Source organism: Colletotrichum phormii (genome assembly GCF_030913505.1).
Source record: "Colletotrichum phormii strain CBS 102054 chromosome Unknown BDP81scaffold_28, whole genome shotgun sequence".
NCBI lineage: Eukaryota > Fungi > Ascomycota > Sordariomycetes > Glomerellales > Glomerellaceae > Colletotrichum > Colletotrichum phormii.
In genome coordinates, this window is record NW_026851470.1 from 101935 (window position 1) to 125823 (window position 23889).

Here is a 23889-nt window from a genome sequence, read left to right on the forward strand (position 1 = left end):
ACCCCCCGGCCCCTAGCGGTCAATCCGTCATCGCAGCAGCTGCAGTATGCGCCCTTGTTGAACGTGCGCGCCCGTGATATCTCAACGGCCTTTGAATGCTTAAGAAGGACCATACCACATGTCAAAAGAGATACCTCCTTCTCTCGTGAACTGCGACATATAGACAAACAGCCCCAAAGAGTACGAGGCAACTCTCTCAATCAATACAAATAACACCACCAAAATGACAGCCCCAGAAACAGCCGACGACGGCCTCAGAAACCGCAACCGCCGGCGCTCCTCCTCATCCCACGATACCACAAGCCTCCTCTCAACAGTAGAATCCTCCGCCGCAGCCCTCGAACGCAAAGTCGAAAAAGCCCTCACCGTCCTCTGGGAAGATCTGCCCCCCTGGCGCCGCGACAACCAATTCATCATCACAGGCTACCGCCCCGACTCAAACTCCTACCGCGCCTCCTTCCGCTCCCTGGGGTATCTGCACAATGAGTCCGTAAACATCTGGTCCCACCTCCTCGGCGCCGTCGCCTTTGTCGTCACGGGCACAGTACTGTACGCCGTCATCGTGCCGCGTTACGAGTCGGCGAGCGATGCCGACATGGTGGTGTTTGGGTGCTTCTTCGCCGGCGCCGTCGCGTGTTTGGGGATGAGTGCTGCGTACCACGCCATGTGTAACCATTCTCCCGAGGTCGCCAAGTGGGGGAACAAGTTGGATTATTCGGGGATTGTGTTTCTTATTGTGGGAAGTTATGTGCCTGCCATGTATTATGGCTTTTATTGCCATCCTGCGTTGCTCAAGTTCTACCTCACAACGGTATGTATCTCACTCATCCTCACACTCATCCCTCACTCATCTCTCACTCATCTTTCACTCAACTTTCACGATATACACCCCTCAGAAGAGAACCCCCAACTAACACAATCCTCACAAGATCAACGTCCTAGGCCTAGGCTGCGGTGCAGTCTCCTGGATCGAATTCTTCCGCGCCCCAGAATGGCGCACCTTCCGCGCCCTTATGTTCACCGCCCTCGGCACCTCGGGCGTCGTCCCCGTCCTCCACGGCCTGACAATCTACGGCCGCCAGGAGATGGAGAACCGCATGAGCCTGAGCTGGGTCGTCCTGCACGGCCTCATGTACATTTTCGGCGCCTTCTTGTACGCCTTCCGCTGGCCGGAGCGCTCGTTCCCGCGCACGTTTGACATCTGGGGCAGCTCGCACCAGATTTTTCACTTTTTCGTGGTGATGGCTGCCTTGACGCATTTGTATGGCATGGCCAAGGCTTTTGATTATCATCATACTGTTACGGGGGGCAAGTGTATGTGATCAGGTGTCTGACGGTGGTAGTAGGTGGTTGTAATGAGGTTCATGAGTCTCGGATATATGATGTTTTGCTTAATAGAACGTTGGTAATAGAGGGTATCATTCACACTGTTTGCCTATTTCGCCTATGCCACTATATGTATGGGCGCTCTCTCTCTAACATTCCAATCCTAGATCCATGATCCTCACCAGGCCAGATGCCATCGCAATCGCTGCCCAGCACGAGTACTCCATGTTCGGATTCCACGCCATCGTCGTAATCCGCGTCAACGGCTCCGAGATGACGGCTCGCTCGGGGTCAGCAAAATGCCCATCAACCTCCTCCTGACCGCCCTGGACATCCCCATCGTCTTCCTCTCCAGCATCCGCCGCCGCCGCCACAGCGCCCTTCTTCCCCTTTGCCTTCCCTTTTGCCTTACCCTTGGCCTTTCCCTTCTTATCCTTCTTCTTATTGATCGCAACCTTGGTCTTCCACGTATCCACCTTGGGATTCACATTCGGCACCGGCCGAAACCCTTGCAATATCCTCGACGCGCCACGGCATCGGTCCGCTGCACTCCCTCCCTCCTGCCCGTTCACAGCCTCCATGTCAAGTCTCTCGCGCGGGATATGCTGATGGTCGAGAACCTTCATCTTGTGTCCGAAATGATGCTTCGAAGCAAAGATGCGATTCGACGGATTCGCAGCCCACACAGTTCCGTCCGTATACCCCACCAACACAAACGGATGCTGCGCGCCAACGGCAAGACACGTCGGCAACCGGTCCCCGTCCATGACTTTCCGCACCTGCGCGGCATACCACCGTGCGTGAACGAACCCGACAGAGGCGTTGAGCGGGTTCGCGGACGGCACGGCGGTGAAGAAGCCGCGTAGGTGGTCGCTCCATTGCATGAGGTTCGGCTGCGGCGTGATGGCGAAGCAGGGGAAGCTTGTCCGCTCGCACGAGGGGTCGGAGAGGTCTACGAGGGTGGTGTAGCCCGCGATCGGGGTCGATGCGATGAGGTACGGATCCGAGGGGTAGGCTGAGTCGAGGTGCATCACATAGGTCGAGTGGACGTCGTGGCGGGCGAGGCAGATGCGTGGGGAGATGGACCAGAGGGTTAGGGAGCCGTCTGAGTGGCCTAGGACGATGCGATTTGTGTTGACCCAGGCGAAGCAGCTCGCTGTCACGTTAGTTTCTGAGGAGACGCCGAGGGATACGACTGAGTTTTCGAGTTTTGCTGTGGAAGTTGTCAGTGTAAAGAACACAAGAGGCAGAGGGGTGCATGTTCTTACTGAATGCGTCCTCTTCTCGGTCGCCGAGTTCCTTGACCGAGACGACGTGAACCTGCCCGTCGCCGCAAAGCAGTGCAAGGAGACCTAGAGAGCCGTCCTCTCTGAAAGGTACCGGGCACCACTTGAGCCGCTTCACCCTGCCCCAGTCGACGCACAGCGTCCTTGCAAGGCGCGCAGGCTGTGCGGCGGGTCTTGAGATACCGTCGCTGTCCTTCTGCCCACGAAGCTCCCACAGCTGTACGATGCCCTTCTTCTCGTTATAAGCGTCCTCGAGGCCCATTTGGTGATCCGTCGGCGGGACCACGGCGAGGGAGAGAATCTGCGATTCCCCCTCTGTTCTCGAGGCCCAATCCATCCCGATAACCATGCCACCGACGTCAAACATCCACCCAGAAGACTTCTCCTCGTCGCCGGAGTCTTTTGTCAGAAGCTGTCCCATCTCGCCAAGTACGACGCTATCGTACGGCGGAATCTCGACTTCTTGCTGGTTCTGATATGGTCCGATCACGGTGACCAGGTGACCACCCGGATTCAACCGGTACCCCTCCGCCTCTATCGCCCCCATCTCCCTCTCGCCTTCGGTCACCCCCTTGGAACCCTTCAACCTCTCAAACCAGCTCTTGGCAGCGCATTTCTGGTCTTCGTTGAAGCCTTCTCCGAGCCACGGACTCGGCACCGGATGCGCAGGCCCGTCGGACAACTTACTCGGCAGCACGGCATACCCAGCCCATCGATTCAGCAACCAACTCGCAACGCCGACAGCCTCCTCCTCGGGCCCATAAAAGAAGTCGAGAACCTGGATCCGCTGGCCACGCTTCAACTCGCCGGTGTAGTAGCGCGTAGGCCGGCCGTCGGCGTGGTAGGTTTCGAGGGCAGTTGTGTCCGTCGGGCGCTTCTTGATCCCGGCGGAGCTGGTGTAGGCGGGCTGCTCGTCGTCACTGCCATCGCCTCTTCTACGTGATCCGTCATCAATGGCTAGGTTGGATGGATCTTCCGCCTCGAAATCATCGTCGCCCCCGTCTACGTCCATGCGGTCGTCGTCATCTTCTGGGTCCGGCAGCGGCGCCTCAAAATTTTCGTCTTCTGGGTCATCGTGTACTTCTTCTGGTGGCTCGCCGTCCGAGCCGTAATCTATGATGGCGACGCGCTTGGTCTTGTTGCGGGGCCGTGTTCGCACCATGACGTGAACGAAGCGGATGTGGTGTTTCTTTTGTGAGTGAAGTGGTTGACGTTGACATGGAATGAGACGTGAAGTGAAAAAAGCAAGTGAACTTTACGAAGGTACGAGTCTCGGAAGCCGGCGCACTGTGTGCCATGCGGGGCCGATTTCTGCAGCGGGACTTGCGGCAGCAACGGGGCGGAGAGATCCGCCCAAAGCCTTGGGTCTTAGCGTCTCCGCCACGGAAAACACAGTGCCAACTGCCATCTGCTCACCTCACCACTCAACTCAACATCACAACCTACGATGTGTCCAATTTTTCTCTCATTCATCAAGTCATCGTGGTCATATAAGCTCTCTGAGATGGGATTTAATACTTTTTTTGAACCAATTCCAGGGGTCTTCGATCTCAACGAGTATTTATGCCGTTCATTCGGCCATGAGTCGCCCGAATCCGATGGCAGTACTGATTGAGCAAGAAGTTCCAAACACCAAGTCTTGAGGCATATTAATATGTTGAACCCAGCCAGGCCAACTAACGCCGGACGCATGTGGTGTTCTCAGCTGGTGATGTGACAATTCCAAGGCTATTTTGGCGTATATTTAGGCAAACAAATGAGCACTCGTATCAAATGAACTGGGGCCTAATTATACCCTTGATCACAAGCAATATCTCATATTAGGTTCCTGATCCTTCGAAGAGTCCTGCGCTCCTTCAGGACAGGGATTCGCGCGAACCAGCTCCGCCACCCTGGGATGGGCCCGTCCTGGTTCACTCAAAAGTCCTAGACCACCTCGCTCAAGACCAAAGTCTCGAATTTTTGGCCCTTCCTTGAGTTATTCCGTCCTTCCAAAAGTTGTCATGTGGCTAGTTGCTATCACATTCATGGCAAAGTGAAAGTGAGATGAGTTCGGACATCACTTTGGACGCCGAAGGATTCGTCAGGGGCAAGACCTCAATGGAAGAGAATGTAAGCGGTAGTAATGATAGTTTTACACAATCCCCCGGTTCTACCAACGAAGAGTAAGTAAGATACGTAACTTCCTGACACAATCCTCGATGACTTCACTCAAGTCGCTCAACCATTGAGGTGCCTAGTGCGATGAGAGAGAATGCAGACTCTCATAAGCTAGGATTCGAGGATGGAGCACCCCTCGAATCAACGAGACAAGATCCAGCACCAAAGGGCGACCTCATCCTCATCGTAGGACCATCCAGACATGAAATCCGCGTTTACCCCCTCGTTCTCTCCAATGCCTCTCCTATCTTCGCCTCAACGATACCAAGAGCAAACTATAACAAAGACCCCGCCCAGTCAGATCCAGCACGCCTTTCCCTTTCAAACGACGACCCCAAGGCCATGGACATCATATGTCATGTCCTGCACCGCAACAGCCTGAACGCAGACATCAGAAAAATCTCGCCCACCTTGATCTTAGCTGTTGACAAGTCTGCTGGCAACCCAAAACCCGGCAAACCAATTGATGGCCAACCCGCCGACTCCAAGAGAAAACCAAGGGAGGCGACTGATCGTGAACAATCACCCTTAAGACAACTACTCTCGACAATGGCAAGTCATCCGCGTCCCGAAGTCTAGGCCGACCTCAAAAGGCTCCGAGAAGTAATCGAATCGGACAAATCGCAAGTCAACATCCAAGATAAATACAAGACAGCGCCTCTTCACATTGCCGTTCAGCATGGCCTCGTCGGTGCCGTTGAAGAGCTTCTCAAAGCTGGCGCCAAGCTTGAAACTCGGAACAGCGCAGACTTGACGCCTTTGATGATGGCTACTGAGACTGAGCAAGTAGATATCATGGCCCAGCTTCTCACGCCTAGATCGGGATATGAAGGTGTCGCGTCTCAACTAGAGATGTGCTTCAACACAGGAGAGACTCCTCTCTTATGGGCAACGATAAATGGCTTCTCAGAAGGCGTCAAGCATCTCATCGCTGCCGGTGCAGACTGTAACGGCAAGAATATTTGCACCGGATCGACGCCTTTGATAGAAGCTAGCATCTGGGGTTACTGGGACATAGTAGAGATGCTTCTCGACACCAGTAACCCCAATGGCCGTGCAGATATCGATCTTCAGAGTGAGAATGGGGCTACTGCTTTACATGAAGCAGCCTATAGAGCGAGTTTTGCGATTGTCAATTCGTTGCTGAACGCGAATGCCAAGTTGAACATCTTGTGTCAAGATGGAAACGCCCCTTTGCACATCGCAACGAACCAAGGCAACGAGCACCTGGTCACATTACTGGCAGTTTCAAATGTCGATGTGACCAACGCATTCGGACAGACAGCTTTGCATTTAGGGAGCAACAATGGAGATGTGCGTATTGCTCGGCTACTTTTAGAGGCGAGGGCCACTGCAGATGCACGCGATGAAGATGGCCTCACTCCGCTTCACGTCGCCATCAAAGCCCTACGAAACGTCCAAAATGACCTGGCCTTGTATCAATCAGGCTTGGGTGATTTGACGGAGGAAACAAGAAACATAGCAGAGCTTCACTCCGGTCAGTATGTGAGTACAATAGAGCTTCTGCTCTCCGATGGGGCTGAACCTGGGGCCCGAACCCCCGAGAATGAGACAGCCCTACATTTCGCTGTAGCATGTGGCGAGCTCTTTTCTCTCCAAATCATTATGGAGTACATGAAGCAGGAAGATCTGCTGATCCGTAATAAGAACGGCCAGACCGCACTTTCCTCTATCCTCAAGCTTAAAGGACAAAGGCGAGCTACCGCGATGAGAACCTTTCTTAAGTTGGACTCCCCGAAGATTGACGAGTTCGACCAAGAAGATACGTGGGAACATGCCCTCTATTGGGCTGCAAACGATCCTAAGTTACACGACATCGTGCGACTGATTTTGCAACACATGACCCGAATGGATACTACACTACCACCTGGCTCTGAGAACCGGAACGCAATCGGTTGGGCAGCAAACCTACAGCTTCCCCGATTACTTATACTACTGATATCAAGATCACCTGGGACTGTTGAAGCCACAAAGGCGCTGGAGTCAGTTCTGGCGTCTAACTTGGAGTTGGTAGAGGACCCTGGTAGCAAAGACTCTATTGGCGAACTTCCCCTTGTGATATGGCTGTTCATTACTGCTTCTTCGCGAAACCGCGAAATGCAAAATAATTTGATAGCAGCCTTGAATACACTAGAGACCCTAATCTCCAGGATCAGGTCACGAAAAATGGACCCTAGAAGCAATGCCGGAGGAAATGAATATCTGGACGAGGACCAATAAGGTGACCAGAGAATAAGCGACAGTGGAAAAGCGGCGGGAACCGAAAAGCAACGAGAAAAAGTGGTGGGAATCGATAGGCAGCAACCGAGATCAGATCAGAGATGCCTCGAGTTAGAGCACTTGGAAGCGCTCAGAAATATCCTCCTCGACCCTTCCCTTGCACGAGTTCACAAAGAGCCGATGAAGTACGACATACCGCAACCCAATATCAAGGAGTCCCATCAAGATGTACTGGAAGAGTTCAAAGCCAGCATCGTACAATTTTATGAGGCCAAGGGCGTCTCAGGAACCCTTGAAGCCCAGAGGCCAGTCCGCGAGGTTATTTACGAGGCCGGACCAACAGAGATCATGCAAACGGGGACAGCTATGCAAACAGCTGTCGCAAATTTATATCGAGACGATTTGAGCAAGGTTACTCCCGGTTGGGCGGCGCCAGTACCCAGAAACGAAAGACATTGGCCGCAGAAGCACCGTGCAAGCCAACATCGACAGCGCCAGCACCGCGTCGAAGGCCGAGCTGCTCCAGGCTTCGCATGAGGACACTGGTGTGTTGCGCTTACACGAGGAGAATGTAACTGGCGGGAACGTCCGCGTTGCTATCATGGATGCTGCGATTGATGTGACTGCACCCGGCCTGAGAGAAACGAACATCGCATACACGGCCAACTTGCGGACCGGCGCTAATAAATCAGCTGGGAGCTGTGATCCGCACGGCACTGGTAATCTTGGCATTGCCGGTGGGAAGGGCGATCCGCTATGGGGCTATACCGGTGTGGCGCCGGATGCCATCTTTGAAGCAATCGCCATCACTGACTGCGTCAACGCCGTCAACGGAGACGATCAGGTGAACGACTTCCTTCAGATGTACGAACGGCATTTGGACATAATTGCCATTCCTTACAGTTACGAGTTGGAATATCCTGAAGGCAAGTGACACTCGTTCTATATGGTTCAGCACCTTCGCGCGTTGACTCGCTGACTGTGAGGCTAGCAGCCCCTTGGCCCGCTTTGATTGAGCGTATGTTCAACAACGGTACTCTTGTAACTACTTGTGCCGGCAACACCGGTCCGGTATTATACTCGATTAGAGCCCCCACGGCCAGTCGCGGTGGTATGCCTATCGGTACCTACGATACTTCCCTCGTTCCGGTTTACACATGGCAAGGGAATTGGACAGCAGGTGGCGAGAGTGGCCCCTTATACTACCACCCGAGTGATCCCACCGATGTCCAAACCTTCGATATGCCCGACCAGATCAACTTGACATTGTGGTGGCCCGGAGCTTTCGACCCTACAGCTCTGGAGGGTCCGCAGGATGTTGTCTCCCCTTGCCGGCCTCTTCCAGCGAACGCAAAACCGCCCTCAGATCCGGCAACCACGATACTTCTCCAGTCAAGATACGAATGCTGGAGCGACCCCGACGACACATCATTGGACATCACCACCAAGTATGGAATACCATATGTTATGGGGTACGCTCCCAACTATGCCTTTCTCGCATTCAGCATCCCCCGGATGGGCAGCACGAATCTCAGCCCTTCTGTACGTGCGGCAGTCAATATTGGGCTTGATGAAGCGGCAAGGCTTGTCTCACTGCTCGCAAAACACGACCGCGTTGATCTTTCCCTGGCCGGGGATCCATCTTCGGCCAAAATGAACCTCAGCTTCATCACCAACAACCAGACTGGTCTTACGCCATCATCTTGGACAACCTGGGGTCCGGCTCTGGATACCCACATGAGCGTGGCTGTTCTTGGACCGTCGCAGTACGTCGCCATGCCGTTCCCTGCACGCCTCGGCGGCCTCGGCGTATGGGCCGGCACCAGCTTTTCAACCCCGTACCTGGGCGGCGTTGCCGCCCTCGTAAAGTCTGCACACCCTGAATGGTCGCCGCGCCAGATTCGCAATGCTATCGTGGCCACAGCACGTCCTGTGAATTACAACGACGGCATTCCGAACTTCAAAGTTCGTGATCTCAAGGCCCCGGTCCAGCAGCAAGGGGGTGGGATGGTCGACGCCTGGTCTGCTGTGCGGAGCGCCACCGTTGTCAACGTGACGGATCTTGCTTTCAACGACACCGATAACAGACCACCGTTCCTAAGTTTCACCCTCAAAAACACGGGCGTCGAGGAGCTCTCATATCAACTGGATCATGTACCAGCGGGGTCAGGCTACGTGATCGATCCGGCAGCCCCTTACACCTTCTCGTTGCGGAACATTAGCGATGCCTACGCCAGCATATCGATTTCTCCCACAACTCTGACTTTGAAGGGCGGCGAATCTGCGTCCGTGGCAGTATCGATCCGCTCCGAGTCCGAATTGGCCGATGCAGCAAGTCGGCTATCATTCTTTGGCGGTTATATCGAGGTCCTTTCATCAGCTTCTGAGGCTAATACTCTGACTGTGCCTTAGACCGGCTATGGAGGACCGCTGCTCAACTTACCCATCATTGATCGCAGGCAAACCAGCTTGATCGGAGTCAGGCTGCCGGACTTTGCACTCATCGATATCGAACCCGGCAGGGTATTTAATGCCACCTACGACGGCAGCGTCGGCATTGACGAGAACCCCATCACCTATCCCGATGGCATATATCCCGCGTTTGCCTTCCAGCAAGTTGTGAGGAGTAGATTGGTAAGTTATTCCATGGTGAACACGAAGACTGGCGAAGCACCGTTTCACAACGACACCGTCAGTACAGACGCGGAGCCAATGAGTGCAGCTTGGTTTTGGGGTGGCTCAGAGGACAACAGAACATTTGTGCCTGCTGGAACCTACGTCTGGGAGATACTCGCGCTACGGATGAATGGTGACCGTGAAAACCCAACTCATTTCGAATTCTGGAGATCAGACGAATGGAGCCTAGTTTACAGTCTGAACAGTACTGGCTTGCCTACGATATAATGCCTCTATCGAGCAACAGTTAGACAAGCAGGGGTCATTATGTGTCCATTGGAGAGTATATTAATCACATCCTAAGAAAATCGTTCGATTTCACTTAGTTATTATTTGTATGATAATGTCATTGAAGACTTTAGTTGATTTTTCATAGGCTGAAGTCGGCGCAAAGCTAACAGCTACAAGGTCTCGGCATCTATAAAAAGTGAAAGATGACGAGGGCCGCTTTGCTATGAATGACAGGCACCATAGTCTTCATCAAGACAAAAAGCCCTAACAAACCTGACCTCGGGCATACCCAGAAGCGCCTCCCTCATAAACCCATCTTCAACATCCAAAGCCACCGCTCTCGCAACACGTATCCTCGCCTCCGAGCTCCCTCCATCGCCCATCGCCTTCCCATCGCCCTCTCGACCCCCTTCCATCTCTACCTCGCCATCGCCCATCACCATCATAGATGCCGCAGCAGCCCGAGCCATAACCCACCCCCTCGCAACCTCACTCATCCAAGTCCCATTCAACCTCCTCATCCACTTCTCATCCCTCACAGCCCTACCCATCCTCTCCGTCCCACTCCTCGCCCAAAGCTCGAGATCAAACTCCAAAAACACTGGATTCCGCCACCCAGAGCCCAGCACGCTTTTCACCCTCGCAATCTCATCCGCGTCCTCCAGATCCGTGACGACGATCGTAGTCCCACAGTCACCGTCACCGCCGCAGACGTTACCGACGCCAAACATACGTCTCACGGCGTCCCGACCATGCGTGCTACACTGCACACCCACAAAATCAAACTTCAAACTCACGCGCTTCACCAACGCCGCGCGTTCGAAAAGACGGGCATACCACTCCGCCTCAGCGCGACCCACGAGAACATGTCGCGCCCTCTGTACCAGATCCCTGATGCCCCGCGGCGAATCGCCTTCGACGTCAACCCAGCCGTCTACCTCCAACACATCGCGGGACCCATCAAACCAATAACACCGCGTCCTGGCCCCTTCGCCCTTCGTGCTCCCCTCGTAGGTAAGTCTCGCCAGCGCGCCGTACTTCGTCGCCACGGCCCGCGACTCACGACATGCTCCGGCAATGGCAGGCGGGAGTAATGGCAGTGGAGACGATGATGACTTGCTCGTTTTCGTCTTCTTCCCGTTCCGTGCGTCTAGACGGAGGACACGTGAAGGGATGGCGACGAGGGACCAGACGCGGTGTCGTAGTTCGGGTGGCAGCTGGCGGAATTGCGGAAAGGTTGGGTATTGGGGTTGCGTATCCGTATCGTGGTGGGAGAGTATAGTCTCCATTGCGGCGAGGCGCGCTTCCAAGGCCGTCTGAGACTGTGCGATTCTCTCGAGGAGGTGGAGAGTTTGCTCTTGGAAGGTTTTTGATTCCATGATGTTGTTTGAATCCAACCGAGATGTGCTTCTGGCGTGAGAGAGTCAAGTTGATCTAGTTCGTCGTTTGCTTCGTGGTTGGCTCATGTGAGAGAGGCGTGTCACAGCTCTTTAGACTCCCACCGGCGATGTCTGTAATAAGGAACATTACAAGTTCCAACCTCAAAAACTCACCGCCAGAAAAACCGGGAACCGCGGGAAAGACCATCCTTTTTCATCACATCTCTATCTGAACACAAAAGGAGCCGTATTCGCTTCATCCCCACCTCAAATGTCTTGGCTCTGAGCGCCGACCTACTTCGTCTGGTGTTTACTGTTCGGTTTGTCAGTCTGCAAAAGCATGCAAGTCTCGTAGGTAAGCATCTTGGTAAGCGTTGTAAGCAAGTCCGCTCCCCGACTGTGCATGCAGCCAGTGCGGGACTTGATCATTGGCGACAGGGGTACTATTGGCTCTGATTGGGTAGCCCGTTTTCGGACCACACGGACGGGAGTGAGGCACTCTGCAGTGTCTGCACAGTAATACATGACATCCCATCCTGGGCTCCATAGGATTTCATATGATCATCATGACCCTCTCTTTATTTTTGATTTATAGCTTGAAGTCGGCATTGTTCTTTTCCCAGCCCTTTGGAGTCTCCTCCAGATCGGCCACCTTATCAACGAGCTTCACCTTGAGATTCCGATTCCGCTCCGTGCATAGTTCGTAGGTTGTGCTGAGGTTGAAGAGGAGGGTGTGCGATGAGTAGCCGGACCCGACCATGTCCTCAAAAATGGCTCGTGCCTGATGTGCCTGGGTGTCAGCGTCTTTGTCATGCTTGAGTTGTCATGAAGGTACCCATGGGACCACAAGTAACAACACGAGAACGAGAGAACTCGAGAAAGGACTCACCTCTGTCAATTTGCCAGTGTAAAGAAGACACACCGCCATGTTGACGCCAACCATCTCGTCGGCGACTTCCTCTCTCAGCCCTCTCCATGATGCAAGCGCCGCCTCGTACTCCCCATCAGCCATCTGACAAAGCGCGCCCACAACCTCCTCAGCATGCTTTCCATCCTCCCTAGCATCCTCGCCTCGCACGACGCAGCGCCGCGCCGCGTCCGCATCCCCCAAGTGAAGCCACATCAGAGCCCTCGAAAGCGCCATCTTGCCGTCCCCGCGGTCCTTAAGCGTAGCCAAGTGATGCGCCGCGCCAGCAGGGTCATCCATCTCGACCAGCGCGCCCGCGACAGCAACACCCAAATCCTGCAGCCGCGCCTTCCAGAGCTCCCTCGCCGAGTTATCGTGCCGGGCCGTCGCCTTGCTAATCTGCTCGCGCGCCTCCCTTGCCAGGTCGTGGTAACTCATGACGGACCTGCGCGGGTCGCTGAACCCGAGGGCCTGTAGCCGCACGTTGAGCACGCGCAGCTCCCAGGGGACGAGGTGCTCGCCCGTAGTCTCGTCAATGTAGACGCCCGCATTCAAATCTTCTAGCGCTCTTACCTCCTGTGCCGCCACCGCCGTCGCGTCGATGAGCGTGAGACACGCCAGCCTCGTGTACAGCAAGCTGAAGATCCTCTGGTGATCCGACGGTTCGACCCTAGGCCGGGCAGGGCCGCCCGTGGCCGTCAGCTCCTGGACCGCGGCGATGGCGGCGGCGCGGAAGTGGCCCTTTGCCAGCAGGTCTTCGAGCGGAGCATCGGCGGCCGGCTGCTTGGATGAGTTCCTGAACGCGACCGGGACGTTGACCGGTTGAACGGTGTGGTAGATCTCGGGCCGCAAGAGGAAGCCAAAGTCCTTGGTGACGGTCGTCTTCAAGGGTGGTGCTGCGGGAGAGTGAGGCAGCGCTGGCGAGCGTTGTCCTGATATCGGGCGTTGCTGCGGCTTGTCCTCTGTGGCGGCGGCTTTTGGAGACAGCGGGTCATTCAGAGGGGTGCTTGAGAGTCTGTTAGAGAAGACCGATATTCCAAGATGGGAAGTGAAACTCACTCGTCCAGGTCGAGCGGACCCTTAGTCGAGGACCGTGGACGAACCGCTGTACGAGAAGGGTCAGTAAAGATTTGGTGACATTTCTCTCATCTCCAATCTCATGAGCTTTGGGCCACAGCTTCTGAAAGGACCTAGGCTATGAGAGGACACTCAGAGGAAAAAGGGCCCTGGGAGAGCAGCAGCCCTGACAAAGCAAAAGCGTAGTAAATAGGACTTACGTCTCGTCACTGATATGTTTCGTCCATGTCCGCGATTTATTGGAGGTTGGCTCATCGTATCGAAGACTGAGGGGATCTCAAAGGTGTTGTTTAAGTGAACAAACTGGATGATGGACCTGGATGAAGCTCAGCAGGTATCGAAGCTACCTTAGTTGGTCTGTGCTGCGATCGCTGAGAAGCTGGACCGGGGAAACCCCCCACTTATGCGATTAAGACGCACAGACACCCGGAAGACAAGCACCTGTAGCTTTCAACATGTGCATCGTATGCATGGAATTTCTGGTCACGTAGAGCATGACACAATGAGATCTCACACATTTCATAGCGTAGCAGTTATGGTGGCAAAGGACTTCTATTAGCCGGCAGTGATATCTAAACCGAAAAAAGGCAGAGCTTTTTGACCATTCCCAATATCTCAAGTTTCCATCAGATATTCGTTCTCTAACTCTTGGCAGCACCGGCCTTGATGAGCAAGATGTCTCCATCTTCCACAACGTAATCCTTGCCCTTGGTCATAACCTTGCCCTTGGCCTTGACCTCGGCTTCAGTGCCGAGTTCCTTAAGCGTGGTGAAGTTGTAGACGAGGACTTGAATGAAGGTCTTTTCAAAGTCAGTGTGAATGACACCGGCAGCCTGGGGCGCCTTGGTGCCGTTGCGAAGAGTCCACTGGCGGACTTCGTCCGTGCCGGTGGTGAAGAAGCTGCCAAGGTTGAGGACCTTGCGCATCTGAAGAACGATCTTGGGCAGAGAGGACTCGGCACCAACGTTCTTCTGCTCCTCCTTGGACTCGGCCTCAGTCTCGTAGCGGGTCAAACGCTCCTCGAAAGAGACGGAGATGGGGATGATGGGGTCGCCTTGAGCGTTCTCCTTGACCCACTCGGCAACCTTGGGAAGGTACTTGTTCTTCTTGCGAATGAAGTCCTTCTCCGAGAGGTTGACCAAGTACACGACGGGCTTGGCGGTAAGGAGGAACAAGGGGTTGATAACCTCAATCTGTTGTTTTTGTCAGGAACGGTTCTCTCTCATAGTTTTGCGATAAAGTGTATGAGGGAATTGTGTCAAATCAGAATGGGGTTTTTGTCTCAATATGCCATAGCATTCGAAGAGCTGGGTTTATAGTTCGGATCTTAGATCCTTTGTCATCATATGACGAGGGGTGTGTGAAGAGGAAAAGAAATGCAGTTGTCGGTCTTACCTCCTTGGGGCCCCAGGTACCCTTGCGGACTTCCTTGCCGTCCTTCAAGTGCTGAAGAATCTTCTCAATGGTAGCCTGCTCCTCCATGGCCTTCTTGTGCTCGAGGCCCTTGCCACCAGAACGAGTCTTCTTCTTCTGGTTCTCGAGGGCCTTCTCGGTGAACTCGATATCCTTCAACCGCAGCTCGTCGCTGATGATGTCGAGATCACGGGTGGGGTTGACGTCACCCTCGACGTGGATAATCTCGGCATCGTCGAAGCAACGAACGACCTGGAAGATGGCATCGACGGCGCGAATGTGCGACAAGAAGGCGTTACCGAGACCGGCACCAGTGGAGGCACCTCTCGTCAGACCGGCGATATCGTACACCGTAAGGTTGGCAGGCACGCGCGACTTGGGGTTGTACTTTTCGCAAAGCCAATCATAGCGATCATCGGGGACGATGACACGTGCCTCCTCAGGGTCGATAGTGGCGTAGGGGAAGTTGGCTGGGTTTCCCAGGTTGCACTTGGTAATGGCCTGGAAGAGGGTGGACTTTCCAACGTTTGCAAGGCCAACCTGAAGAGAAGAGAGGGGGGTCAGCCTGATCCCGCACAGGTTCTAAGGCCAAGGCGAAGGCGAAGGCTTAAGGCGCAGCACCCACAATTCCACTCTTCAGGTTGTTACCGGGCCTGCCCAGGAGGATCTTCTCCTCGACGACTTGCTTCTTGGGAGGCATTGTGCGTCTTGATTTTGCGTAGTGACGTGTGGTGGTGTAGAGTAAAGTGCAGTGAAGCACTTGAGCTTGGCGAAAGGCAGAGCTAGCTGCGCGGGGTAGCAAAGAGGGAGATTGAGAAGTGAAGGAAGAAGGGAGGAGGATGAAGGACGTCGTTTTGGCGACTCTTGGCTGTGTGACCAGCCCTCAATCACGCGGATTTGCCCGACGACTCAGAGAGCAGAGCGGTAGAGAGAGAAGAGAGTAGAAAGAGGAAGAGAAGCCTCGAGGATTGTTTGATCGAGAAAGAAAAAGCTTTCGCGACAGAGGTGTTGTGGCCGGCCTGGTTAGATGAATTTTAATGTGCCCCACCAAAAACGGGGCCCGGGTACCTGAAGGGGTGGTGCGGCGTGACGGCGTTTCTGTTCTGCCGGGAGTGAAGGTCGAATCTGGAAGGCGCTGACAGCACCACTGAACAGTGAAGCAGGGCAGGAACGATCCAAGCTGGGAAGCTCGAAGGAAGGTGCCCAGAAAGCTTGAGGAAAGCGCGGGGCTGGGAGCCACCTCTGACCTCATTCCTTGCACCTTATTGGGTCGCAATTGGCTCAACCCGCTTGCAGTGAAGAGTACTTGTGCATCCCGCAGACCACCACCAAACTTCTATGACCCAAGTCTGAAGGAGCATGTACCTCGAAGCTCACCTCAACCAGCAACCTCCAAGTTCCTTGAGGTCGTTTAATGCAGCCCAGCACACTGGACCTGGGCACCCAAGCACCAAGGCACCTGGGCACCACATCGGCATCTCATCCTCTTTGCCTTTCTGCTGACGCCCGCTTTCTCTCTGCGCCGAGCACCGCCCGAGCCAAGCCCAAGGAAGCTACGAGACCTGTCTTGAGGTTCTTTGCCGGGTGCATTTGCGTTTGCTCCCGTTTCCTTCTCGTCGCGAGTGACGAGTCCCCTCAAACGTTTTTGTCTTTCTGCAGCCAGCCTAATTCATTGCCTTTGCGCCCTTCATTCACCGAAACATCCTCCATATTCTTTTGTCCTAGGGATCCTGAGTATTTCCTAAAGCGCATTCCATTTATTCCCCAGACTGGCCCTCTTTCCGTTTCGTGCCTCGTCTCATCTTCTCCAACAACTACCGCCCCTCCCAGTCCCACCGACTCGCGGCTGCTTTCACGACGTAACCTAGACTTCCTTACGCCAAAAAGGCAGCAGCACCGCAAGCTACCAAAACACCTCACCCGACAAATTGGAAGAAAATGCCTCCACGATCGAGCAATCCCAGGCAGTCAACAGCATCGCATAGGTCGACATTGTCCTTATCCAAAACCGAAGTCACAATCCATGTCTATGATCTGCTTCCTGTAAGTTGCTTGGACCCACCGAACCGAGAGCTTGGTTCCGTCACCGCCAGCCCAGCCCAGCCCAGCTAACAAAGTGACTTGCAGCCAGGTCGCCTATCCTCTGTTCTTTGGACATTTGGCGCTTCACTACTGCACTCGGGTGTCGTGATCAATGGCAGAGAGTATGCCTACGGCGGGCACGAGCGACGAGGTGTGACGGGAGTCTACTGGACAAAGCCAAAGACGGAGCCCCCCGGCGGCACTTTCAAGTCCGAGATCCTCCACGGCTTCACCTTTGCGACCCAAGCCGAAATCGACACAATTCTAGAAGAGGCCTCGAAAGACTTCCTCGGCACATCCTACAACCTCTTGACGAAGAATTGCAACCACTTCACCTCGTATCTCTGCAGAAAGCTTACCGGCCGTCCCGGTCCCGGCTGGCTGAACCGTGCGGCAAGCATCGGCGTCGCATTGCCCTGCGTTGTCCCTAGGGACTGGATCGACCCACCCGAGTACGATACCGCCGACGGCGCACTTCTGGAAGACGAGGAGGAGGACGATCGTGCTCACGAAGGCTCTAGGATGCTGAAGCAATCGCCACCGAGATTCCTCACCGAGGATTCAAAGGGTCAAGCCGAGGACGCAGACTGGGATAGTGAGGAGGAGCGACGCCGCGGCGGCAATGGCAAGGGCAAGAAAGCCGTAAGAGATACGGCAGGGCGCGATCTACCTGCTGCCGAGAGGGCTCCAGATCGAAAGTAGAAGGGCCGTTGAGGCTACCCTCTCCAACTGTGCGGCATGTTTGGCGTTACAAGGTCTGGCTGGCGTTTGGGTTTAGTGGGCGTTTCGCACTTGATACCAGCGGGGTTGGACATCTGCATTTCGATATGAACCATCAGAATGCAAGGAAATTTTGCTCTTGTGATATGATACAGTTGTACAAGTATTGTACAGGCATTGTGTGTTGCTCCTCCCCCCCACGAACCCCAGACGGCGTAACTCCTCCTCTAGACACGTCTCGGGTTCTTGCTCCTCGTTCCACCAAACTTCAATCTCGTCGAATCCGCCACCCGAATGACCTTGCTTCTCCAGAGCTTACCCTCGGGGGCCATGAGAACCTTGACTGCCGCGTCACGTCCAACACCGAATCCTCTGAGCACGATCTCGAGCTTGTTGATCTTCTTGTGCCATCCAGCGTAGTTCAACCTCTCGAGGACGTATGCCGTCAATTGGTAGGCGGCATCATATCCTTTCCTCTTGGACTTCTTGAAGCCGATGTTGCCGGTCGACAAGGAAATGATGGCACCACGGTCTGGCTTCGTGACCGTCACGTGCGTGTTATGCTTATGGGAGTAGATGTGCATGTGGTATGGCTCCAAGAGGTCCTCTTGCTCGGGGACGAGGTCGTCGAGACCTGAGCCGCTTGAGGCGAGACCGCCTTCTGGCGACTTCTTGCCGGCAGCCTTATTCAAGCTTTGGAGAAGCATTGTCTGGTTGTGGCTGGGCGAGCCGGTTGCCGGCGTCGTCGAGGCGGGTGTTGAGGTTGTGGAGCGGGAGCCGTACATGGCAGCGAGGAGCTCCTGGCCTCCTTTCTTCGCGTCGTCGGCGCGCTGAGTTGGGGTCTGGGAGAAGGGTCGGAGGAATGCCGGGGAGCATCGTGTTATCGGGGATGGGCGGGCGACATTCTGGAAGAGAGATCTCGCCAAAAGGCGACTCGTCGGTGCGGAGCTCATCGCGGGGGTTGTGTCAGGCTTCTTCCTGTCGCAATGAGGAAAGAAGGTGGCCTGTCGTGACGATGATGGCCAGCCGTAGTGAAGATTTCAGAAATTTGGCAAAGCTCCCGTTCAACGTCTGGAGACATTGCCGCTGTCTGATTGGTTCCGAGATGCAGCGCGGCGCCGGGTCGTCTTCGGTTGAACAGGGGCCCAGATTTTTTCCGCGCTCCGCTGTCAACCAAGATCGCTCGCCCAGCAGAGCCAGAGCTTCTGGAACACCCCCGTCGGAACCTGTCGCGAGCCAAAATTTCTTTGCAACTTTACTCGCCCCCAATCGTCATCCGCCATCCCCTTTCCGCCCCTCTCCTCCTCTTTCCCTTTATATCCTCTTTGCGTTATCGTCGAGAGGCGGTTGGCTTGGATTACACATACAGACATACACAGTATGAACTCTCTCGTGCAATCGGCGAGGAGAAATCCTCAGCATGCGCTCGTGAGAGCTTCCGCGCGGGCGGCAGTCCAAAACCACAGCAGGACACCCGCCTTCAGCCGGTTACTTTCCACAGACATCAGTGGCAACGCTGCGCTGCTGGCCTCATCACGACACACCTTTGCACGACCCACCTCTTTGCGATCACAGTTCCTCCCTGAAGATGTCCGCAGCATCTCGAGCTCGATGCAGTCGCGCTCTTTCCACCTGACGGCCAGACAGCTCCAGCAGCAGCAGACCGAGAAGCCTAAGGCACCCGAGGATGGTTCAAAGCCCGCCGAGGATACCGCGAAGCCCACCGAGGAGGCCAAGCCCAAGGACGCCGAGTCTGAGGCCAAGGAGGAGTCATCCGAGAAGAAGGAGGGCGAGAAGGCCGAGGGAGAGGAGGGTAAGGAGGGCGAGGAGAAGCAAAAGGAGAAGAAGGAGGATCTGCCGCCTCCTCCGCCCCACGGTGACAAGACGCCGTGGGAGGTCTTCAGAGAGACGCTCACGACTGAGTTTGGCAAGTCAAAGGAGTGGAACGAGTCGACAAAGGCACTCTCTGGTGAGATCCAAGACTTTACCGAAAGCGAACGAGTCCGCAAGGCCCGCGAGGCCTACGAGAAGTCCTCCGGTGCCATCTCCTCTGCTGCAACTTCTGCCGTCAAGACCACTGCTGGAGCCATTGGAAAGGGAGCCGCCTGGACCTGGGATACCACCGCCATGAAGGGCGTCCGCAAGGTCGCCAACGTGACGGGAGATGCGCTCGACAAGGCGACCAAGCCCATCCGCGAAACCGAGGCGTACAAGAACGTCAAGGATGTTATCGATGACGGTAGCAGCTCGCGCTACGGAGGCTGGGTTGAGAAGGAGGAGCGCAGGAAGAAGCGCGAGGCCGAGGCTGCCAAGAACGGCACGCCGGAGATTATGGAGGAAGACCCCAAGTAAGTCTTGGAGAAGGCGTATTGCCTGCAGGGTTTGCGGGTCTTTTGACTGACTGTGATGAAAGCGCCGGCACCAACGTCACGCTCCACAAGGACGCCGCCTGGAAGGAGGCGTGGAACGAGTTCAAGGACTCGAACAAGTTCGCCCAGGGCTTCTTCAGCGCCGGCAAGGTCTACCGCGAATCCGAAAACCCCCTCATCGAGACCGCGCGACTCGTCACGGACAAGATTGGAGGCTGGTTCGCCGAGAACGAGACGGCCCAGGTCATCAAGAAGTTCCGCTCAATGGATCCCGGCTTCCGCACCGAGCCCTTCTTGAAGGAGCTCCGCGAATACATCCTGCCCGAGGTCCTCGACGCCTATGTCAAGGGCGATATTGAGACGCTCAAGCTCTGGCTCTCCGAGGCGCAGTACTCCGTGTACGAGGCCCTGACGAAGCAGTACCTCACCGCCGGCCTCAAGTCGGACGGCAAGATCCTCGATATCCGCCACGTCGACATTGTCCGCGCGCGCATGCTGGACCCTGGTGAAATCCCCGTCTTCGTCATCACCTGCAGGACACAGGAGGTGCACGTCTACCGCAACGCAAAGTCTGGCGAGCTCGCGGCTGGCATGGAGGACAAGGTGCAGCTGGTGACATACGCCATTGGTATTACCCGTGTACCAGAGGACGTCAGCAACCCGGAGACGAGAGGATGGCGTCTCATTGAGATGCAGAAGAGCGGAAAGGACTACTACTAAACCACCACCGCCGCCACCACCGACACGAACAATACTATTATAAACCCCACTCCCGACTTTTAAGGGGAGTATACTTCTCAAAGCGACGAAGATGTTTGGATGATGAGCAACAACCTACAAAAAAGCCACCTTCTCGCAAACAAAATCCGCAAACAAAATCTTCAGCCGACAAAAAAGTGTTTTACTACTTGTACAAAATAGAAACCGGGGGGGGCATATGGGGCTGGCGATCAATTTTGCCACAATGGGATGTGTGGCCGAGGGGGAGGCAAAACAAAACCAACACCGCTCTTGAAGGCTGTATGTGTACGTGTAGAAGAAAAAATGTGTCTTTCATGTAGACGAGGCGATTACCCATACTTCGCGATGTAATATCAACGAGAACTGAAAATGTCCTCACCCCATCATTGCTCCCTTTGAGCCATCTCTTTCGCCGTGTCATTCGCCGTCTTCTCCTACCTCTTCCTCTCCCCGCCTCGACTTCTTCGCAGTCCCTTCGTCTACGACCTCACTCTCCTCCAGACTCCGCCTCCTTTTCGCTTTACCCTCAGCAACCTCCCTCTTCTTCCTTTTCATCTCCTCCTCCACCTCTTCTTCATCCCTCAACACCCCCCTAACCTCCATCAAAATCTTACCCAGAAGATTCAACCCCCACCTGTCCCGATCCACACCCGCCGCCTTCTCCGGCGCAAACCCAATCCCCCAAATCCGATCCCTTGGACTCGCCTCCACCAGCTCCCTCCCCCCCGTCGCTAGCAACTGTCTCCGTAACCCCGGCGCAGAGCGGAATTTCAGCAGGTTCCCCTCGCGCACGATGCGTTCCCTGTTCTCGTTCCAGACAGCTTCGTTGAAGTTGTGCACTTTGCGGCCGAGGGCTTTGACTTTGCGCGGGTGGTCTGCTTTGAGGACGGAGAGGGCGACGGAGGGGTCGGTGAAGAGGAGGGCTTTGGCGTGCATCATGTAGTGTTCTGCTGTTTTGAATGTTATGGGCGTCGGGGGGGGGGAAAGAAGATGAGGATAGGGAGGGGGAGGGGGATCGGGTGAAGGGGTTGGAGGTCCACCATTGGGAGAGGTAGCCTTCTTGCCCTGTTTCTCGCCAAAAGTAGATTGGTGATGTGTCCATGACTAATACGGACATGGATTTCAAATGGATTCTTTGAAGGTTGAATGCTTTTCGTAATGGATAGTAAATTTGCATGGTTTATATGTGTTGGTTGATGTTGAAGTGAGGCTGTCGTTGAAGACAGCTGTCTGCCTAGCTGCGTGTTAGTGCCGCCGCCGGATGACTCAACCGAGCTTGAGCGTGAACGCCAAAAGGTGAAGTGAGTTTAGACACAAGACATCACAAGCAGCACAATTTATTACTTTTGCGTGATGGTCGCAATGATGGAAAGTAGATTCGTATTTCTCATGGTACTCAAATAAGTGCCTCGCTTTGGTTTCTGCCTAGTGAACACCAAGCCTGTACACAGTCATGTAAGCCATCTCACTCACCCAGACTTGTAAAGAATCCCATCAACCTGCTCATGCCTCCTCACAGCATCCTCAAAATCAGGCAACCCGCCACCCTCCGCAAAAGCCTCATACACCGCCCCGACACATCTCGCCGGCACAGGCAACCCCGCCTGCCACTCCTCATCCCACGCCCACGGCACACTCTCAACCTCGCCGCTCTCAAAATCATGAACCTCAATCTTGACCCCGTCAACGTCCGCAAAGGCCTGTAGTGCCACGCTCTTCTGCGACGTGAGCCGGATCTCGCCCTTTTCACCATTAATGGTCCACGAGAGCTGCGGCTCGCCGGGGAAGGGCTGGCCACGTCGGAATCGCGCGAGGAACGTGGCGCCTTGGGCGGAGACGAGGTCTGAGGCGGACAGGGTTGCCGTTGCGACGAGGAGATCTGGGACGTTGCTTGAGACCGTCTCGATGATTTGTTGCGTTGACGGGTCGCGGATCTTGACGTCGGGGCGTTGGACTTGGGTGTGGGAGTGCTGGATTGTTGCTTCGCCGAGGACGTGCTGGACCTGGTCGAACACTGGCAGCTCATGTTAACAATGGTTTGTTCTCTCCGGATTCATGCTGATGATACGCACAGTGACCGAAGCCGATGGTAATCACATTCCCCCCAACCTCACGCTGAGTGAAGTACTTCAACCCAGCCGGCAACACATTCCGGTCCAACGAACCACCTGCTGCCCTCACCTCACTACTCAACACCTTCCCGATCTTCCCCTCCTCCAGAATCTCCTTGACCTTCAACAGCGGCGGCGCAAACCGTCCCTGGACCCCAATCACCGTCCTCGCCCCGCTCCTCCTCGCCGCGTCCGCCAGCTCGCCCGCGCGCTTCGCGTCCTGCGCGAGAGGCCACTCGACATACACACTCTTCCCCGCCTCGACGCTAGACAGAGCTGTGTCGTAGTGCTGATCCACGCGCGTCGAGACGACGACGAGGTCCACGTCCGGGTCGGCGGCCAAGTCGGCGGGGCTGCCGTATGCTTTTGTGGAGGAGGGGAGGTTGTAGGCTCTCACTGCGCGCTGGGCGGCTTCGACGCTCGAGTTGCAGAGGGCTGTGATTGTGTATTTTGAGCGGCCGCGCGGGGAGAGGAGGTAGGGGACGTGGGCGCTTGATGCCCATGCTGTTGTTGCGGTTGAGGAGAGGCCGATGATGCCGATTTTGATGGGTGCCATTGTGAAAGCTTGTTTGATGTTGTTTGGTGAGTATGGTTTGAAGGGAAACTATCCGATTGAGAAGTGAGAAAGTTCGGGCTGTGAGTTTAATAGTGAAGCCATGTTATGTATCTTAGTTGAGGTGCGTAAGACTGAAGATGATGTGATGGCCGATTTGTAAGCTGGCGCATCGCAGTGTAAGTCGGTTGGAAGAGGGGTTGCAGCCACCTTGGTAATCAACAACCCCCTCGCTTTGATATCGAATTCTCAATGGAACTGATTGTGAACTACACCAAGCACGCTTTTGTGGTCGCCGTGGAGAGAAACCGCAGTCCGTGATTTGTCACTACTTGAGGTAGCCGGGAGATGAAATCAAGTCAGGGAGGTTTTCTCTGCAACGTTTCTGCATGTCTCATGCATCAAATTACTCTCGAGAAGATCATGCTAAACGTATTCTGCTCAATTTTTGTACAATAAGTCGAGACATACAATATGACGTGTGTTAGAATACGTCTATCAACCTCTCACATTTGACACCGGTCACTCAAGCTCATGTATCCCATGAGTTGACTGCGATGAGATCGGCAACACCATATCCAACACCAGCAACACTCTTCCCCCAGCTCCCAACACCA

The 23889-nt window shown here is 54.9% G+C and overlaps 12 protein-coding genes across 12 annotated transcripts; 5 read left to right on the forward strand and 7 right to left on the reverse strand.

Moving 5' to 3' along the window:
* Positions 1 to 223: 223 nt before the first annotated feature.
* BDP81DRAFT_454329 (hemolysin III family channel protein) lies at positions 224 to 1322 on the forward strand (the record flags this gene model as incomplete). The annotated part of the gene is made up of 2 exons (XM_060592928.1): positions 224 to 811; positions 930 to 1322. 2 exons carry the CDS (start codon positions 224 to 226, stop codon positions 1320 to 1322), a joined length of 981 nt encoding a protein of 326 aa, XP_060439525.1.
* A 153-nt stretch (positions 1323 to 1475) lies between these two features.
* BDP81DRAFT_331934 (uncharacterized protein) lies at positions 1476 to 3774 on the reverse strand (the record flags this gene model as incomplete). The annotated part of the gene is made up of 2 exons (XM_060585546.1): positions 1476 to 2539; positions 2595 to 3774. 2 exons carry the CDS (start codon positions 3772 to 3774, stop codon positions 1476 to 1478), a joined length of 2244 nt encoding a protein of 747 aa, XP_060439526.1.
* An 884-nt stretch (positions 3775 to 4658) lies between these two features.
* On the forward strand, positions 4659 to 7013 carry BDP81DRAFT_454331 (ankyrin repeat-containing domain protein; the record flags this gene model as incomplete). Its single annotated transcript, XM_060592929.1, has 3 exons — positions 4659 to 4777; positions 4829 to 5328; positions 5428 to 7013. 3 exons carry the CDS (start codon positions 4659 to 4661, stop codon positions 7011 to 7013), a joined length of 2205 nt encoding a protein of 734 aa, XP_060439527.1.
* A 226-nt stretch (positions 7014 to 7239) lies between these two features.
* BDP81DRAFT_503134 (peptidase S8/S53 domain-containing protein) lies at positions 7240 to 9950 on the forward strand (the record flags this gene model as incomplete). Its single annotated transcript, XM_060595587.1, has 4 exons — positions 7240 to 7331; positions 7425 to 7877; positions 7940 to 9380; positions 9426 to 9950. The coding sequence occupies 4 exons, from the start codon at positions 7240 to 7242 to the stop codon at positions 9915 to 9917; spliced, it is 2478 nt and encodes an 825-aa protein (XP_060439528.1). The 3' UTR covers positions 9918 to 9950.
* Positions 9951 to 10027: 77 nt separating this feature from the next.
* Positions 10028 to 11605, reverse strand: BDP81DRAFT_439033 (uncharacterized protein). The gene has a single exon (XM_060591369.1). It carries the CDS (start codon positions 11297 to 11299, stop codon positions 10142 to 10144), a length of 1158 nt encoding a protein of 385 aa, XP_060439529.1. The 5' UTR covers positions 11300 to 11605; the 3' UTR covers positions 10028 to 10141.
* Positions 11597 to 13578, reverse strand: BDP81DRAFT_439035 (uncharacterized protein). Its single transcript, XM_060591370.1, has 4 exons — positions 13484 to 13578; positions 13266 to 13311; positions 12189 to 13212; positions 11597 to 12080 (listed from the first exon to the last, which is right to left on the reverse strand). The coding sequence occupies exons 1-4, from the start codon at positions 13536 to 13538 to the stop codon at positions 11889 to 11891; spliced, it is 1317 nt and encodes a 438-aa protein (XP_060439530.1). The 5' UTR covers positions 13539 to 13578; the 3' UTR covers positions 11597 to 11888.
* A 241-nt stretch (positions 13579 to 13819) lies between these two features.
* BDP81DRAFT_439039 (P-loop containing nucleoside triphosphate hydrolase protein) lies at positions 13820 to 15718 on the reverse strand. The gene is made up of 3 exons (XM_060591371.1): positions 15322 to 15718; positions 14679 to 15236; positions 13820 to 14476 (listed from the first exon to the last, which is right to left on the reverse strand). The coding sequence occupies exons 1-3, from the start codon at positions 15394 to 15396 to the stop codon at positions 13925 to 13927; spliced, it is 1185 nt and encodes a 394-aa protein (XP_060439531.1). The 5' UTR covers positions 15397 to 15718; the 3' UTR covers positions 13820 to 13924.
* Positions 15719 to 16634: 916 nt separating this feature from the next.
* BDP81DRAFT_399232 (PPPDE putative peptidase domain-containing protein) lies at positions 16635 to 17480 on the forward strand (the record flags this gene model as incomplete). Its single annotated transcript, XM_060588551.1, has 2 exons — positions 16635 to 16739; positions 16824 to 17480. 2 exons carry the CDS (start codon positions 16635 to 16637, stop codon positions 17478 to 17480), a joined length of 762 nt encoding a protein of 253 aa, XP_060439532.1.
* Positions 17481 to 17725: 245 nt separating this feature from the next.
* BDP81DRAFT_331753 (uncharacterized protein) lies at positions 17726 to 18451 on the reverse strand (the record flags this gene model as incomplete). The annotated part of the gene is made up of 1 exon (XM_060585532.1): positions 17726 to 18451. The coding sequence occupies one exon, from the start codon at positions 18449 to 18451 to the stop codon at positions 17726 to 17728; it is 726 nt and encodes a 241-aa protein (XP_060439533.1).
* Positions 18452 to 18878: 427 nt separating this feature from the next.
* BDP81DRAFT_465192 (Tim44-like domain-containing protein) lies at positions 18879 to 20587 on the forward strand (the record flags this gene model as incomplete). The annotated part of the gene is made up of 2 exons (XM_060594249.1): positions 18879 to 19846; positions 19912 to 20587. The coding sequence occupies 2 exons, from the start codon at positions 18879 to 18881 to the stop codon at positions 20585 to 20587; spliced, it is 1644 nt and encodes a 547-aa protein (XP_060439534.1).
* Positions 20588 to 21154: 567 nt separating this feature from the next.
* BDP81DRAFT_299314 (uncharacterized protein) lies at positions 21155 to 21598 on the reverse strand (the record flags this gene model as incomplete). Its single annotated transcript, XM_060583115.1, has 1 exon — positions 21155 to 21598. A coding segment is annotated over one exon (444 nt), but the record flags the coding sequence as incomplete, so codon positions are not given.
* Positions 21599 to 21955: 357 nt separating this feature from the next.
* Positions 21956 to 23545, reverse strand: BDP81DRAFT_439045 (uncharacterized protein). The gene is made up of 2 exons (XM_060591372.1): positions 22681 to 23545; positions 21956 to 22622 (listed from the first exon to the last, which is right to left on the reverse strand). The coding sequence occupies exons 1-2, from the start codon at positions 23273 to 23275 to the stop codon at positions 22078 to 22080; spliced, it is 1140 nt and encodes a 379-aa protein (XP_060439536.1). The 5' UTR covers positions 23276 to 23545; the 3' UTR covers positions 21956 to 22077.
* Positions 23546 to 23889: the final 344 nt, after the last annotated feature.